At 43.1% G+C, this 18,089-nt stretch overlaps 1 protein-coding gene across 1 annotated transcript; it reads right to left on the bottom strand.

Moving 5' to 3' along the window:
• Window positions 1–872: 872 nt before the first annotated feature.
• lrrc52 (leucine rich repeat containing 52) lies at window positions 873–16,118 on the bottom strand. Its single transcript, XM_058073246.2, has 2 exons — window positions 14,937–16,118; window positions 873–1,832 (listed from the first exon to the last, which is right to left on the bottom strand). Exons 1-2 carry the CDS (start codon window positions 15,610–15,612, stop codon window positions 1,513–1,515), a joined length of 996 nt encoding a protein of 331 aa, XP_057929229.2. The 5' UTR covers window positions 15,613–16,118; the 3' UTR covers window positions 873–1,512.
• Window positions 16,119–18,089: the final 1,971 nt, after the last annotated feature.

Genomic DNA, 18,089 nt, shown 5'->3' with positions numbered 1-18,089 from the left:
TGGTTCCTTTCCTGTGTGACCAGTGTGTTTGGTTTGCATTGCCGGCAATAAGTCGGTTGAATTTCCAGTGAGGGTTGGCTGCCTTTTGTCACCGATTCTGTTCATTACTTTTAAGGACAGAATTTCTAGACACAGCCAGAACATTGAGGGCATCCGGTTTAGTGACTGCAGGATTGGGTCTCTGCTTTTTGCAGATGATGTGGTCCCGCTGGCTTCTTTGAGCCGTGATGTCCAACTCTCACTGGATCGGTTCGGAGCTGAGTGTGTGACAGACGATTGAGAATCAGCACCTCCAAATCCGAATCCATGGTTCTTACCTATACCATCTCCAGTCGGGGTGGAAAAATTTAAGTACCTTGGAAACGCTCGGTATCAGAAGAGCGGGCTTCCTTATATGGGCGTGGCTGTAAGCGAGATACGCTCTCTGCCCTCTCCCAAGCTCTGCTTCGCCCACCCTTCCCCAAGCTCTCCTTCTCTGTTTACAAGGGCAGAAGTTATTGGAGTTGGTGATTCCCAGCTCAACTGCATTTTACATGGGACAGTTTTTGTGAGCATGAACGTGAAATATCCGCCGAACTATGGTGAAGCCAGAAGCAGCGTGCTCTTCCCGGAAAGATGTATTAATGTCGAACATGCTGTGCGTCCACGAAGGTGGAGAACCACAGTGCTCACCAATGTCTGGTAGTCCCGCAAAAAGCGTGTGATAATCACATTTCCACTACCGATTATTTGCCAAGATTGTCTGCTGTTAGTATACGTGTGGCTTCTGCGCTCTATGGCTCTAAAGGTGCCTCTGACAAAGTGACAAAGTTAGGACGTACTTTAGGAGTGTGACCAATCACAGTGGAGTGGGCTTACCACTCCACTGGGTGGAATAAATTGGAACAGACCGTTTTGGCAGGAAGCACAAATTCAAGGAAATACAGTTGGAATAGGTGTAGATTCTGGAAGCTCTAGAACGTTTTCTATGCAGGTTATTGTGTGTAGCTGTTCTATCGGAGTATACAACGCAAAAACAGTTACAAAATGGACATTACAAATGTTATTAATATGAAAAGGGGGCAAAATAAATCAACAGTGCAGAAGGAGCATGTTGACTTTTTTAATGTATAACAAAAAATAAAAGAATTTGCATAAATCTCAAATTAAATGACATTCTAAATGGGGCTTCAAAATAACAGGTAAAAGAAATTCAATGAAATTGCAGTATTGAAAGTGTTTGTGCTGTACTTATTTGTCGTAAATCTTACTAAATTCTCAGGAGACGTGTGTGCGTGTATGTGTCTGTGTGTTGGGGGTGAAGTAAGTTATTGCTGTCAATACTGTCATGGGTCATTTCCTATTCTCGAGTTGAAGGCATACAGTTAGTCTTCCTTAAAGTCGTCCGTCACTCTTCCTCACCACGCACACGCACACGCACACACACACTCAGTCCAATGTGTTGAGGAGCGTAGCTGCAGTATCTAAATGTGTAGCATTTGCAGAGTCTTTGGTCTCGGGTCATTGGTCCATTCAAACCTGCATGCCAGGCTTGCTCATGTCCCCGTTGCCCTTGTTCCCTCCTCCTCCTCCTGCCCCCCTGTCATCCTCGTCGTCGCTGTCCAGCTCCTCGCTCTTGCGCTTGCTATAGCGCTCGTAAAGCACCATCAGCACGCCCATCACCCAGGCGGACACGGTGCCCGCCGAGAAGATGACGAAGCCGATGGCGATGAAGAAGAGGTAGTCCCAGTAGCCCAGGCCTTGGTGGCAGTCCACCCGCAGTTGCATGCCCACCTCGGCCAGCCGCCGGCCGGACAGCTCGGGGGGGCTGTGGCAAACGGTCTGGCCCTCGTCTGGAAGAACGACAGAAAAGATTAACATAAACAAAGAGGAGGGAAAGCTTTGGGTACACCACTTAACGACTTCAAAGCAAAAAAAAGACAAAAAGAAAAAGAGTAGGCTTCGCTACACATCTTAACGTGGACCTATTATAGTAATTTTCAGCCCTTTGTATTGAGATGTGTACTCCTATAAAGCAGCTACACATGAGAACCGCACAGAAAACTTTCTAGATCATCCAGAATCTGCACGTATTCCATCAGTATTTCCTTGGATTTCCAAGTGGTCTGTTCTAATGTATTCCACTCACGGACTGCCTCCAGGCACGCCCGCTCTGCTGTGATTGGTCCCACCCAGCTTGTACAGCTAACCGCTTGTACCCTCAAAAGGAAGTCCGGCTCACATGTTAGAAAAAAACTCTCTAAAAAGTGGAAAAAGCATCATAGATCTCTTTTAAAATATAACCTTGAGCTTCACCAACTAACACTCAGTTAGCTACAGATGTGGGAACTGTAAGTTTGTTCTCTAAAAATGTGACTGCTGTGTTCGCATTTTAGCCCACCTACTTAACTAAGCTAGTGTTGCTTCCGTTTGTGTCCTCTTGTCCCACTCCTTCATGTTACGTTGCTGTATGTGTTATATATCTACGATGTACTATGTTTACAGTGTATATGTAAAAAGTGGATAAATTACACAATAGGGTTTCTTGGACAAACGCTCTGTGGGACAGACACAGCTCATTAGCATTAAAGCTACAGACAGACAAAATGCTGTGTTCTCATTATGGCTTGCTAAAAGCTCTTTTAAACTGTCTCAGGCTACTATTGTGGCACCTTAACAATATTTAGTCTCATACATGTTGTATGACACGTCACATTGGCGGTCAGAGGTCATGCATGTTTCGCTGTGTGCTCTGCTTGCCCTTTTCATTCTGCCTCAATGACATAGCATCATTAGCATATTGCGCATATATTCATTAGTGTGACTGCAGCATGTTATTAAGAGACTGTGTCGCCTGCTGTGCTTCTCCAGTCTATCTGACAGAGGCATCAGTGAAGAGCAGCGGAACACCCCCCCCCCCACCCCCCACCCTTTTTATCAGGTCATCTAACTTCATCTCTCATTACCAGCACTGCTAATTGTCGTCCTCATCATTGCACCCTCCCCCACCCCCATGCTCAATTGACTCTCGGAAAAGACTTTTTAACGCTGTCAACAACGAGGAAAGACGTGAGAGGACACAGGAGACGGGAAAGAGAGAAGGGAATTACATGTAGATAGGAAGTGGAGCACCCACCACCCACCAGTTGGTGGCGTTTTTCCATACAGTACTTTATAGTTTTTTTTCTATTTCATACAGAGTCATGAGGCATTGTTTTAAAAAAGACAGGTATGGTGTAGTAGGTAGCCTATATACTGTAAGTGGTCGGTGTCTCACCATGTATTTAAAGTTTTATTTTTAAAAACACATCTATAGAGAAGGGCGGCACAGTGGTTGAGTGGTTAGTGCACAGACCTCACAACTAGAAGACCAGGGTTCAATTCCACCCTCGGCCATCTCTGTGTGGAGTTTGCATGTTCTCCCCGTGCATGCGTGGGTTTTCTCCGGGTACTCCGGTTTCCTCCCACATTCCAAAAACATGCTAGGTTAATTGGTGACTCCAAATTGTCCATAGGTATGAATGTGAGTGTGAATGGTTGTTTGTCTATATGTGCCTTGTGATTGGCTGGCCACCAGTCCAGGGTGTACCTGGACAGCTGGGATAGGCTGGGATAGGCTCCAGCACCGCCCCGCGACCCTCGTGAGGAAAAAGCGGGAGAAAATGAATGAATGAATGAATCTATAGAGAAGGAAGTAGAGTAGAGAGTTGGCCACGTTCCCTTTCACTGACGGCTGATGACTGCTACCACTCTCCATTAAAGTGCACTCAGGGACCCGTAAGGCCAAAGGTCCTGAACATGGAGATGAAAGATGGAGAAAAGATGGTAGAAATGATGATCTACAGATATATTCCTCGCCAGGACTTGATTTCCCATCCAACCTAAGAACGTTTTGTCGTTATGATAATGCTCACCACCAGTTCTCCTTACAGAACTTGCCCAAACTGTCACCTTACATTTCCCTCCTTATTGTCTCAGCTCGCTTCCTCTTTCTGTCTCCTCAGTCCTTCCTGTGTGAAAGCCGCCAGGTCACCTCCATCATTCTTTGTCACTGTCTGCCACATTTGGGGGCCGATCTGCTTGCTACCACCCTACTGAGTTGACTTCCAGCTAACGCCGGGATCTGTGCTCTTGCTGATGTCAGGCAGCTGCTAATTGGAGAGAGGATAATAAGTAGGTTGTATACTGTATATAACAAGTTACTTTGTAACTTTAATTGTGATTCGGACAACATGACAAAGTTATGATTTTTGTTCCATTTAGATTGTATTATCGACGGGCCGATTGTGATCCCTGATATTGTTGACAACAAGCACTGTAGCCTCTGCTGGTCCTCCATTTCGCTTGATGTAGACTCCTACTTTGGTACGTGACAAAAAAAAGTAGCTATATTAGGAAAGCAGGAAGTGAACAAATGTAACAGTTACTGATTGTAAAAGTACCAGATGGAGGGGTAGGATTCAATAAGCTTTGCTTCTTCCTACTCCTTTTGGAACTGTGAACTGATTATGTGACGCACTCAATTGTAATCTGATGCATGTTCAAGTGAAATAAAACCATTACCATTACTATTATAACCGACAATTGGGGTTTTACACCACCAATTCAGTGGCGACATTTTAAAGCCCACGCAGAGGTGGATAAAGCTGCTCATGATACTTCAAATCCAGCTACTGGAGTTCATGAACAACTACAACAGGAGGTTGTCTTCAGCCGCAGCTGTTAATGCCAATGTTTTTTGACCCGAGACCTGCGATTATTTGCTTTTGTAGACCAGACACCCGGTGACTATACCAGATTAATTGAATAGCGGCTTTAACTGAAGCATTTGTACATTCCTTGAACAAATTATGAAAAATTGAATAGGTTATGGAAAGAAAAATGGCACCTTTATTGATGAGGACATTATGAAGTCGGGCTGTCAAAATGAATGGGTTCATTCCAGATGAATTAATTTGCGTGATTAATTCGAGACACAGTTTAATGCAATTAACACACGGACGGCACACACTGACTGACACAAATAATCTTCTTTGTGTCTTTTTTGTATTCATTATGATTAATCTGAATTAATCCATTTGATTAAACTCAAACCTTAGTTTTAATGTCTCAAACATTGTGTCACATTTGTCTTAAGTAATTACATTTGATGCAGTAGTTGTGTGTGTGTGTGTGTGTGTGTGTGACCTACTGAGTTGCAGAGGTGGGGATATCAGGTGTGTGTGTGTGTGCACAACCAAATGCTACACTGGCCAAAAGAGTCAAACAGGGAAATAGAGGGCAGAGTATGAAGATGACAAAGCTGGCCGGAGAGACATGAGAGAGCATGAAGGAAATAGAGTGAAAAAGAGCTGAAGGGAGAATAAATGTTCAATCGCCTGAGCAGCAATGAAAAAAATGGAGCGGGATAAAGAGCGAAAGAAGAGAGAGAGAGAGAAAGAGAGAGAGAGAGCTGTTGCTTGCTGACCTTCACTGGCTCTCCACTTATCCTCTGCCAGAGGAAGAAGAGATCATATGGAGAAATGACGGCAAGGAGGATGGATGGATGGCGGCGTTGTGACTAATGCCGTATTTGAAAAAGAGAGCAGCGCGAAGGCGTGAATGCAGAAAAGGTCAACTATTCTTAGGCTTGGCCGAGTGCCGTGTGATGCGTTTATACCACTAAACGCTTCACATTGGAAGCCTCCAGCTTCTGATAGTCTTGCAGATAAATAATGATTTCATTAGAGTTGAAAAGTTTCTCTGGAATCTTCCGAACTGTACTTAACACTGTGCCCTCTGCTGGTGTGCTTCACACAAACACAGAATTATGTCTGAGTGCTTTTAGAGAGGAGGGGCCCACAGCCGCACTCGCCGCTCACTGAGAGGAGCGGTATGTGCTTTCATGTCAGAGTCACCAAAAGATTTGTCACAAGTTGCTTTTCTGAGTAACTAGAGGGGTCTGATTACTCTCTAAATATAGTTGACAACACCCATCCCTTTCCTTGTTCTCTGACAGACCAGGTATGCTTTAATATGGTTATGAGCCAAATCTATTTGTGGCCGTCCAAAATTAACATTTAACAAATGATACATCCATCCATCCAGGGTCGCGGGAATGCTGGAGTCTATCCCAGCTGTCTTTGGGCGAGAGGCGGGGTACACCCTGGACTGGTTGCCAGCCAATCACAGGGCACATATAGACAAACAACCATTCACACTCACATTCATACCTATGGACAATTTGGAGTCACCAAACATGCATGTTTTTGGAATGTGGGAGGAAACCGGAGTACCCGGAGAAAACCCACACACGGGGAGAACATGCAAACTCCACACAGAGATGCCTGATCGGGGAATCGAACCCAGGTTTCCTGGCTGTGTGGGTGTCTAACATTTTTCCTTTGGGCAGACCACATACCTAATAATGAAAGGACACATTTTATGTATATATATTTTGACTTAACTATCAGAATATTCTAACTTTAACTTTTTTCCAACTGTTTTTGTTTGTTTCAGTCGTGACTTGAAGTGAGGAGAGGGATTCAAAGGCAAGCAGTTCTCAAGGTAAGGTATAATTACAGTACGTGGGCATGGGTCGGTACACAAGATGTCAGTCGAGTAAGGCAAATGTATCCAAATGTGGCAAAAAACAGGTTTAAGTCAAAAACCAGGCAGCGCAAAAATGAGAAATGTTGGGATGCGACATAAGAGTTTTGCAGAAATTTGCAGCTAAGTAGATAGTATTAATAGGGAGCAGGTAATCGGAGGAGATGAGGAACACCTGTGCAGAATCAGGCAGGGGAAGGGCTTGGCATAATGAGGGCTTGGCAACAGGTGTGACAGGTGGCAGGCATGACAGTTTCCATTCATCCATTTTCTATGTCTTATCCTCACCCCGGTCATGGGGGGTATGCTAGAGCCTAGACCAACACCTTGTTATGACTTTACTCTTTTAATATTTTGTTTTTATTCTTGTAAAATTAATGGAAAATTTAATTGGACATTTAACATTAAATTAAACATTTAGTTGTATTTTTACAACGTGTCGAGGGCTAATTATAAACAGCCATGAACTGCACTTATTGTTCATATTACCAATAACTGCCCTATAAAGAGTAAATATTTCAAGAGGAAATTAATTAGAATAACAGAATTACAAGAATATAATATAGTAAAGCGGCACGGTGAACTAGTGGTTAGCGCGCAGACATCACAGCTAGGAGACCAGGGTTCAATTCCACCCTGGTGGAGTTTCCATGTTCTCCCCGTGCATGCGTGGGTTTTCTCCGGGTACTCCGGTTTCCTCCCACATTCCAAAAACACTCCAAATTGTCCATAGGCATGAATGTGAGTGTGAATGGCCGTTTGTCTATATGTGCCCTGTGATTGGCTGGCGACCAGACCAGGGTGTACCCCGCCTCTCGCCCAAAGACAGCTGGGATAGGCTCCAGCAACCCCCACGACCCTCATGAGGAAAAAGCGGTTACAAAATGAATGAATAATATAGTAAAAATATATATTTTATTTTGTATTTTGAAAATGGGAACAAATTGGCGTCCGCCATGAGATTGGGCCGATCTGGTTGCCATGTAACACTTCTAACCACAGGCCACACTCCAACATGGTAGGTGTCATTTGATTCCCGCCACCCGCAAGAAGAAGAACATACACACCACCATACACACATGTCCGCAGAGTACCTTGGTAAAGTTAGTTTTACATTGGATATTTGGCTCGGTGGATACAGCGGTAGTTATTCCTCACTGTGAGTGGACTGCTGTGTCATGGTGCAGGGAGATAACCGCTGGTTGTTTATACTAGAGACCTTCAGTAAATTACTGTTGCGTTGAAGAGAGTTTGCTAAAAAAAAAAGTCATATATTCTAATCTATAACATAGATATATCTCAAATGACTAGTCCTACCCCAAAAGTATTTTCCATGGCCATTTTTTACAATTTTATCTCTTATTGGATGGGCTCTTATTGGCTTAGGCACCTGACTCACAGAGGTTTGTTACAAAAGCCAACAATATTGTCAGAAATACTGAATACCTATTTTCATAACCATATTCAATTCCACAAATTCATGTTTGTAATAAAAGCTTATTGTTACCAGATCGGTGCTGGATTATAATAGATCGGCAAGACAAAAAAATTGGATCTGATTGGAAAAAAGTGTGAACCGGGACGTGCTTAATAATTAATGCAGTTAATCGATTACAAAATTAATCATGCCACTTACATGTATAATCTGTGATTAATCATGATTAATCAATCGGGACTTGGACTTAATTATGTAGACTTTATCTATGGAAGTACTACAATTGGCTTGAATTTAGTGTTGAAATAAAAGTATGGTTGCTGACTGCAGTCCATTGGTCTCCTGTCAGTGCTTCCAGCTTCTCCCCCCCATCTCCATCTATACGCTGATTAGCATACGCAGTGACATAATTAAAGTGTTTATAAATAGCTCTCTGGCCTGCAGGTTAATGCTGTGGTAGTTTGGACATGTGTAATATAGAAACATGATGTATCATTTTCATGTACAGTATATGATTAATCAATGATTAGAAGCAATGACTACATCACCCCGACTGGGGCACACGCGTACCCTGTGGAGGAGCGCCACGGCACCACATTGTGCACACAAGCTGGGTGATTGGAGGGACAGGTGTCCACCATGCCGTGTCGTCACCGTGCGTAAAAATACTCTGATAAAGTGTGCTAAATATGCAATTGGAATATGGATACAAAGAAAATTACTTTTGCAAGGTTATCAAAGAGCGTCCATATCAATAGCTATCATCGTGCTGAAAAGTTATTTCGCTCCATTTTAATTTTGACTTTATCAGCGTTATCGACCTTTTTTTTTTTTTTTTTTACCAAGTATGCCTCACCTTCCCATTTAGTCCCAAAAGATGAAATAAAAGTGTGGCAATTTTAATACTCGGACCTTAAAAGAGTGAGTGATAAGAGCGGTGACAAGCGGCGGAAATGTCAAGGACATCCCGGCAAAGATGTTGTGGCTGACTGATGGGATGTGGGAGTTTAAAAAAAAAGTACATAAGAGTGACAAAGAAACAAAGTGACTCATCCCAGTAGTCACTAATAACTACCAGCTCTGGAAAAAATACTGTATCCTGAAACATCGTTTGCTTTAGCTCCATCCAGGCATTTAGGTCAAACTCGTTTTCAATGCGGGCCACATCACACTTGTGTTGGGTTAAACTGCTTCCAGTCCTGACCACCATACATGGATTTCTGTGAGGAAGGATTCAATGTCAATAAATTTAATATTTTTGTGATTAGAGCATTGAAAACCTACCCTGTACGACCAAATATAGTAGACTTAATAATAGATAAATAAGCATTGGCATCTCATCATTGTAACATTGCTGACAGCTAGAGTGTAGTACTACTGTACTGCTGCTAGCACTCAGCTAACACCCTACTGTAGCTCATAATGCCTTATATTTTTGTTTTTGTTTAGCCATTTTTCTACTTGAAAATGCTTTATCAGGCCATTAACACGTACAGTTTGCTTAAATATGCATACTTGAATGGATGAATGTACCTACAAATTCATTCATTCATTTTCTACTGCTTTTTCCTCACGAGGGTCGCGGGGGTGCTGGAGCCTATCCCAGCTGTCTTTGGGCGAGAGGCGGGGTACACCGTGGGCATTAACCTAGCATGTTTTTTGGAATGTGGGAGGAAACCGGAGTACCCGGAGAAAACCCACGCATGCATGGGGAGAACATGCAAACTCCACACAGAGATGGCCGAGGGTGGATACCTACAAATTTTTGGTCTAAATTGAAACAAATTTTGCCATGGCGGGCTTTCACAGGACACAGCAAACAATGCGTCCTTGAGTTTGACCACTGTGCATTAGGGGCAGTAAGGAGCTGTGCCCCTCTAGTCAAGACAACAGACAACAGACTTATTTTTCTTTGATGGCACTCTGATGGCACTTCCTGTCCTCTACACATCTGTCCACCCACCACTAAAGTGCCCTGGGGAACACATTAACTGTGACACACACAAGCAGGAATGCTATTTACATCGGAAATAGCTTATTTACTCTTATTTTGTCTACTATATTTAGTAATATGATTGTAAAGCCATTTAAAATACATTGATGAGACAATAGCCATCACAGGAAGTACACTGTCCAGAAAAAACTGCCAATGTGTTTTCTTATTGCTGTCTAGTATGTCTTAATTTACTAAATTGAGTAATACAAGTGTAAAGCTGACTATGGGGTCTCCTTTCATGTCTAGGGTGCTCTAATAATATTGGAAATCATATCATAAATAGGTTTTCTGTATCTTACTTAAATTTACTTAACACAGTCAGGTCTTGAGTCAATTAACCACAATAAATGACGGACAGCTGTAGATGTCGAACAATCTCAGGTCCAAATTCAATGATCAGATGGACCCAAATTCACCCTGTCACACTACAAGATCTTGTAGAAGGTCTTCTCAGAAGGGAATGTAAACTTTTTCAGCACAAACAAATCTGTCCCATGACTTTTGCCCGTACAATGTGTTTTGGCTAGGGTGCACAAGTAGGCCAGTTGAATTCGATATGCGTTTCTCCACAGCAGCTGGGATGGAGGAGTCGCTCCTGGTGATGAATAATGAATGTGTGCCTCCACCTGTATTGAATTGGCATGAATGAATTTGACTGGCACATTCAGACCATGTGTCTCATTAGTCCTCATCTTGTTTGTCCCTAACTGAAAAGTCCATTTGATGTCCACAAAAACTCCAGACCTCTTTCTTCTTTAGAGCTCTTAGCGGATTACTTTACATTACAACACGTCAGGCTGTTCAAGATAACTCTTAGGGAGAGTAGAGAGTGCAGGAGGAAAGACACTGGAGGGCAGACAAACCAATGCAGAAATTTCATGGAAACTCTTCAATAGGTTGGAACATTGTAGTTAACAAATAACATGGCTGATAGCCTATACTATATGCTATGTATTATCTGCAAAATGGAGTACCCAAGCAAAGTACTCGGGGTGCAGCAATACACAAAATTTACAGTTTGGTTAGGTTTGATACATTTTGTGTTCTAGTTCAAAATCGCTAACTCCAAAAACATGCAGGTTAATTGGCGACTGAATGTGTGAACCTAGTGAGGATAAGCGGTCAAGAAAATGAATGAATGGATAAAATTTGTTGACATTTTTCTCACATGCATCTTGATTTACTTTTAGGTGTGGCTAACTTGCACACTGCATCTAACGTAACGCCTCTTCTTTTACACTTCCTTTTTGCCTGTCAAGTGAAAATATATACATTTAGTGCATTTTGTGTATTAACATAGCATTTGATGCTATAGTTGAGCATTTTAAAAGAAAAACAAGCGGCTGTATTGTGCTGAAAGTGATAACACATAGCCTAATGTGTTTTTCAACTAATAGATGATGCGTTTGTAAAAGGCTTAGCGCATAGAAAATTGATGGATGCATGTATGTTCAAAGACAAAGACATCTTACAAATATCAATGAGTCATATTTACTAGCTATTGAAAAGTTCCATCTGCAGCCGTCTATTTGCAAACAGCTGAAAAACAAATGTTGAAGCAAACATTAAAAAGTGAAAAAAAAGTTGACCACCAACAAGCTGCTTTCTAAACAGGTAATATATCAAATGACAACTCCAAAGGAGTTTGTATGAAGACATGATCTTGTGAATGTGAATACTTTAATATGAGTTATAATAGTCTTGGATAATGCATGTATTTAAAGTGCTGTAATACGTTCTCTAAAGCTTGTGTGAAAACTACACCCTTCTCCTTAACAGCGTGGCAAAAAAGTATCGGGTTATTTTCTTTTACAGTCACAGATTTGGTTTTGTCTCCTTCTAAGCGGACTGGCTGAGCAGAGCGCAGCAGTAAGCGAGAGAGAAAGGTGCCATGTGTGTCAGGGAGAGGGGCCGCATCAGGGAGCGCAGGGAGACGCACTGTGAGGGAACTCACATTTTGGGGTATTTGGAATGGATTAATTGCATTACCATGTGACACCAATAACATGTAGCTAAAGCATCATAGCTAGTGACTAGCCTGACAATGTTGATGCCTGCCACAACTAAAAACCAGCAGCTTGGTTCAACCTTACTCGGATCTACTTGCCTTAGTTGGACTGCGGTTTTCTACTTTGAAATGAGAACCCAGGCTGCATTTAAAGTATCAGTTGGAATGAGACGCGCTAACAATCAATAGCAGTCAGGTTTTCTTGTACTGATTTTGTTTCAGAGGAGACACTGGGCAGAAAGAAAACAGAGCGCTGCAGCCAAGTGGAGACTGTGGAGTAATAATACGGTAGAATCCAGAGCGATGGCTTGGCAGCAGGACATTTGATGATGATGATGATGATGATGATAATACTACAACAATAATGACAAATCGCATGTCGCACTTTCAATCCCAACTGAACAGGTACTAGAAATATTACCTGCTTATAGAGTAGAGTGTTGTTAGGTAAGAGTATACAATACCACATGAAACTATTACAAGAATCCAAATAGAAATATACACAAATGGAAGAAAACCATGTCAGCAAACTGCCGTAAGTTGAAAAATCCTTGATTATCACACATTAATTAAGCAATGGCTAGATTCAGCTTAGATTATTTCAACAACTTCTTATGGCAATGTCAGTCAGCGTAAATGGTCTCCATAGTGCCCTTTTTTTGCCGCTTGGATCCCTGTATAGATTGGAAAGGATGCATAAGTGGCAGCTAAAAATACAACGTAAAAGCAGGATCTTGAACACATCACAAACAATCACAGCTCCTCAGTAAAGTGGATTTTTCTCCTGAGAATCGACCCCCATTTGTCGAGATATCAGCCCCTCCACCCACCACCAGCACCCACCCCTTCTTTCTGAGTGAGTGAGTTAGCGTAGCTGGTGCTTACAAAGACACGCTTGCCTGCACCTGATTCATATTCGCCCTGAGAGATAACGATAGCTGCAATCTCTGTACATTAGACTCACTGCCTTCCAGTTAAGAGTGGGTGCGTTTTTTTCAATGGAGGACTGGGGTGGGGGAGTATTGAGCATTCAGGACTACTTCATGCTCCCTTGACCGCTTTCACTCTGTTGAACCTTGTCACTCCACATGCAGTGTCAGGCATACATGTAACTGTAAGTTCAAACTATTACTAGTTTTAAAAACACATTTTTCAAAAAATAAAATCCCTTGTTTATTGAAGTTAATTGGTTTCAGCCCCGACTGCGATAAGTGAATTCCCGCAAAGTAGGATTCAATATTAATATAAAAGGGTTATTTTCATACTTAGAGCATATGAAACTTTTTATGACATTCTAAATACAGTTTTTACCATTATTGGAGCACCATGGACATGAAATAGCACCCCTATAGTCACCTTGACACTTGTATTACCCAATATAGTACATATAATAATACAAAATAAACCACCATAGACATGAATAAGATAACATTAGCATTGACAGCTCCTGCAGCGGCTAATGTCTCATCAATGTAATGTTAGAGACCAGTGTAGAATAATACTCTATTGCCGCTGTGTGTGATTAAAGTGAGAATCACACTCCATTTCAGTAGCTTTATGAACAAGCAGAGAACAAGCAATTAACATTCACACAGGAGCTGCTGTCGGCCGCTCTCTACACTGCTAACCTGCTGCTAGCACTCAGCTAACAGTCAACTGTCACCATATAATGTCACTTCCCAGGCCCCGCTTGTTAAGTCTGTATTACACTTCATATAATGTCTCCTGAATGCTTTCGATTTGTGTTCATTTTTGCGATGTTCAAACCGTGACATAGCGAGGGATGATTGTACCTAATAAATCATGCTGTTTTATGGTTGAATACGGCCTATTATTAGTGAAAACAGGCTTGAATTATCTCAATTCCTGTATTCCACTATATTGGTTAATATGAGTGTAAAGATATAGTGTAAAGGTGACTATAGGTGTTATTTCATGTCTGTCTACAAAAGTATTTGACATACTGTATAAATAAGGAGTCCTGCTTTGTGCAAATTATGGTTGTTTTTTCTCATGTAAAACGTGTGTGTCTTTGTATGTCTCTAAGGATATGCTAACATGTCTTACAAAGATTTTTGACCACAACCCATAGGGGGTGGTACAAATGCGGACATAGCCTTGACCAATTCTGTGATTGATTTGTTAAAAACTTTTCAAGAGCTTCTTAATCCTGCCTCTATAGACCATTAAAGTGTCTTCTTTGAACCTCAGATTACACACACTTAAGTGAAGTGGAGTGAGTGTCTTAAAATACACTCTCCTCAATGGGGGCTGATTTTATCGAGCATGTTATTCTAATATCTGGACAGGGAGTCACAAACAGTGGGAACGCACTCATGCAGGAAGAGGTAGAAAAGGACAAAATTCCCAGCAAGATCCAGGTGATCAAGAGGGTATAAGCACTCACTTGACCTTCTCGCACATAAGCATTGACTTACAGTATATTTACAAACACTGTGGATTTTTACATGTGTCGTCTTTGTCAAATGGAGGTGCCCTGAAGGGTAGTTTGGAGCGGCCCGAGAAGCACAGAAGCCAAATCTCCAGATTGCTCTGACTCCGAGGTCAAACCATTAGCTGCGCATTGGATCGCAGAGGGAAGGGTGTGCACGGAAAGGAGTATGGCGTGACGGACGCCCGGCATTAACATGAAAGGAGTGGTGAATGGTGCGATAAGTGGCCCACTATCTGAGATTAAACTGAAGAGCGCACCCAGCACTGCAATCGCATCATCTTAATGAGCTGATGTGACAACAAGCAAGGTGAAGACCTTGGAGTGTCTTTGGTGAAGTGTAGACCCTGCTTCGACCTGACTTTGGAAGCTTGGGTACACATTGTAGCTGGACAGTTACCTTAGACCTAGATGGAAGGTGCGGCAAGAACGCTGCTTCTTCTGTCTAAAAGATCTCACTTCCTCCATCTCTCCTCACCTTGGAATTTGAAGCCCTCTATCTGTACCCAAAGGCAGAGGTCCTCTGTGTCACAGTCACACTTCCACGGGTTCCCGCTGAGGCCCAGAGACCTCAGAGCCGGCAGACTGATCAGACCACTGATGTTGAGGACCGTCAGGTTGTTCCGGCTCACATCCAGAACCTGCAGAGCCACGTTCTCCGAGAAGGCATCTGGGTGGATCTCACCGAGACCGGGGTTATCTGTCAGGCGCAGCATGACGAGGGATGCCAGCGGCCCGAAAGTCCGGTCCTCAATCTGTAGCAAGATGTTGAAGGACAAGTCCAGGTAGGCGAGTTTGCGCAAGTTCCCGAAGGTGGACTCTGAGATTTCGGTGAGGGAGTTATTACTGCAATCCAGGTAAACCAGATCAGACAAGTAGTTGAGTTGCAGCGCTGGCAGATCTACAATGCGATTGTTGGAGATGATGAGCTGCCGGGTAGCCAGGGGTAGGTCGCTCGGGAACAGGACCAGATCCTGTCCGGCACACTGGACCACCAGCTGGTCGTCGCACACACACCTGTCCGGGCAGCCAGCGGTCAAAGCCGGCGAGGGGGCCACCCCCATCACGAAGATGAAGAGGAAGAGAAGTTGCAGGGAGTGGGTGCTGGGCTCGCATGAGAAACGCATGACGGGGCCGCCCGGAGCGTCATGCATTCGGGTCGAGCTGGACCGGGGCTCCCTCTCTGGTCATCTTGCATGGGCCAGAGAAGCGGCACTGTGTGGCAGCAGGCTTTCGATATCCAGATGACGACTCCTTGCTGGAAGAGTCAGACAGGTGACCCAGGTAGGCGAGCAGTTTAGCGGTCCCAGCTGAGGTGCTGAGCCACAGGATGACTCCGTTGGTGACTCATCTTTGGGAGTTAGTTGTCCCCCGCGGAGTGCATGGTGCCAACACGGCTGACCTGCACCTCCAATCCTTGCTGACCTTCTGAATGGATGAATAAGCCGTCCTGGCTTCCCCTTCCTCCTCCACGCGTCTCTCTGAGAGATGAGGCTGCAAACACGTCCTTCCCTCTGCTCTGCTCCGCGCGCTACTGACGCTGCCTCGCTCTCTGGCTCTCCACGCGTGTGCACGTGATGAACAGAGCCATGCACGGTGGCGGCGTACGCCAAGGGATAATCGTGTCACTTGCGGCGCTGATGTCACCAGGTGTCGCCCTCAGGGGCAGGCGATCAGCGGACGAGAGTGCCTAAACTCCAGACAAGGAAACACGATTCTCTCTCTGACACACTCACACTTACTCTCTCTCTCTCTGTCTCTCTTTCTCTCTCTCTAATGAAACCAAAAATGTTTCTTAAATCTTGGTTTGGGCTCCTATAAATACAACAGTAATATAATAATAATAATAATAATGATGTGTCTCTCTCAAACACATATACTGTCTCTGGGTGCTCTAAAAAAAACACAACCAATAATGTACAAATGTAGTTGCATGATTTATGATAAAACTACATCCCAAGATTGGACAAAAAAAAAAACAAGACATTTAAAAAATATGTATGGTTTTGTTTGACAGTTGACAGTTTGACAAACTGTTTGACAGTTTATTGATGCAGACATCTGAAAACTGGCCATGGAAACTTAATTCACATTATATATACACACAAGTGACATCGCCAACTAGTGGCCCGGCATGCATATTACAGTCATTGGTGTAGATGAATGTTGTTTTTGTCTTAATATGCTTTTTCCACTTTTCTATTTGAGTCAATTGTTGCTAGGCGGAGTTCATGAGGCGCAATAATGCTCATCTTAATGCTTCAGAAGATAAAAGGACAGGGAGAGTTGGCAATTAGTCCAAACAAAAATCACAAAAAGGCCTATCAGCTTATTCATTTTGCATTTGAATAGCTTGTAGCAAACTTGTTCTTTTGACTCAGGCGGCAACTACTGGATCTGACAGGATGCTGCACCACTTATTGCAGAAGCATCTTGGGAGCTTGGGAACGTACCTACACTTTTTTTGGACCTGTCTTCACAAGACTAACACAAGTATGTTACGTTTTTTTTTGTATGTGTGTGACTGTGTGTGATTCTTTCTTTAATAACAGAACAACATTCATTCATTCATTCATTTTCTACCGCTTTTCCTCACGAGGGTCGCTGGAGCCTATCCCAGCTGTCTTCGGGCGAGAGGCGGGGTACACCCTGGACTGGTGGCCAGCCAATCACAGGGCACATATAGACAAACAACCATTCACACTCACATTCATACCTATGGACAATTTGGAGTCACCAATTAACCTAGCATGTTTTTGGAATGTGGGAGGAAACCCACGCATGCACAGGGAGAACATGCAAACTCCACACAGAACAAGATATTTAATAATAATTTGCCCTGAACGCAGCAGCCTGTAAAAAAAACACACACACACACAAACGCACACTGATTATAACAGACCTCGTCTCATATGCTCCACTGGCTAATTTCTTCTCCTTCTGTCCCCCCAGCGGTGTCTTGACTACATTATGTATTCAGATTGAATTGGGGGCGCCGCAGTTTATTAACTTTTTTCCCTTCCATATTTACATTTTTAATTGAGGCCGTTTGTCAGAACACTGGTGATCTCTGAAGGATACATCTTGTGTCACCACAATTGTCTTATTGAATACACGGTGGTGTGAATAAGTGTTTGCCCCCTTCCTGAGTTCTTGGTTTTTTGCATGTCTGTTCAAACAAATGTAATTATTAATCAATGACAACACAACGGAACACAAAATGCAGTTTTTAATGAACTGCATTTTTATGGTCATGCCACATCATCTCAATAGGATTCAGGTCAGGATGTAACCTGACTAGGCCAATCCAAAATCTTCATTTGTTTTTTTCAGCCATTCAGTGGTGGACTTGCTTTTGTGCTTTGAATCATTGTCCTGCTGCAGATCCCAAGTTGATGTCACCAAAAGATGGCTAGATTACAGCAAACCCCAGACCATCACACTACCACCACCGTATTTTACTGTTAGCATGATGTTCTCTGAAATGCGGCGTTCAAAAGGTTTATTTTGTCTCGTCAGACCACAGAGTATTTTCCCAAAGTCTTGGGGATCATCAAGATGTGTTCTGGCCAAATGGATGTCTGAATGTTTTTTTTTTTAACAGTAGTTTCGGGTCTTGGAACTCTTCCGT

The sequence above is a fragment of the Doryrhamphus excisus genome, linkage group LG4 (assembly GCF_037039965.1).
Source record: "Doryrhamphus excisus strain RoL-2023G ecotype Guam linkage group LG4, RoL_Dexc_Guam_v1.1, whole genome shotgun sequence".
Classification (NCBI taxonomy): Eukaryota; Metazoa; Chordata; class Actinopteri; order Syngnathiformes; family Syngnathidae; genus Doryrhamphus; species Doryrhamphus excisus.
The sequence above is the reverse complement of the archived record's forward strand: the minus strand, read 5'-3'. Positions and strand labels throughout refer to the sequence as shown.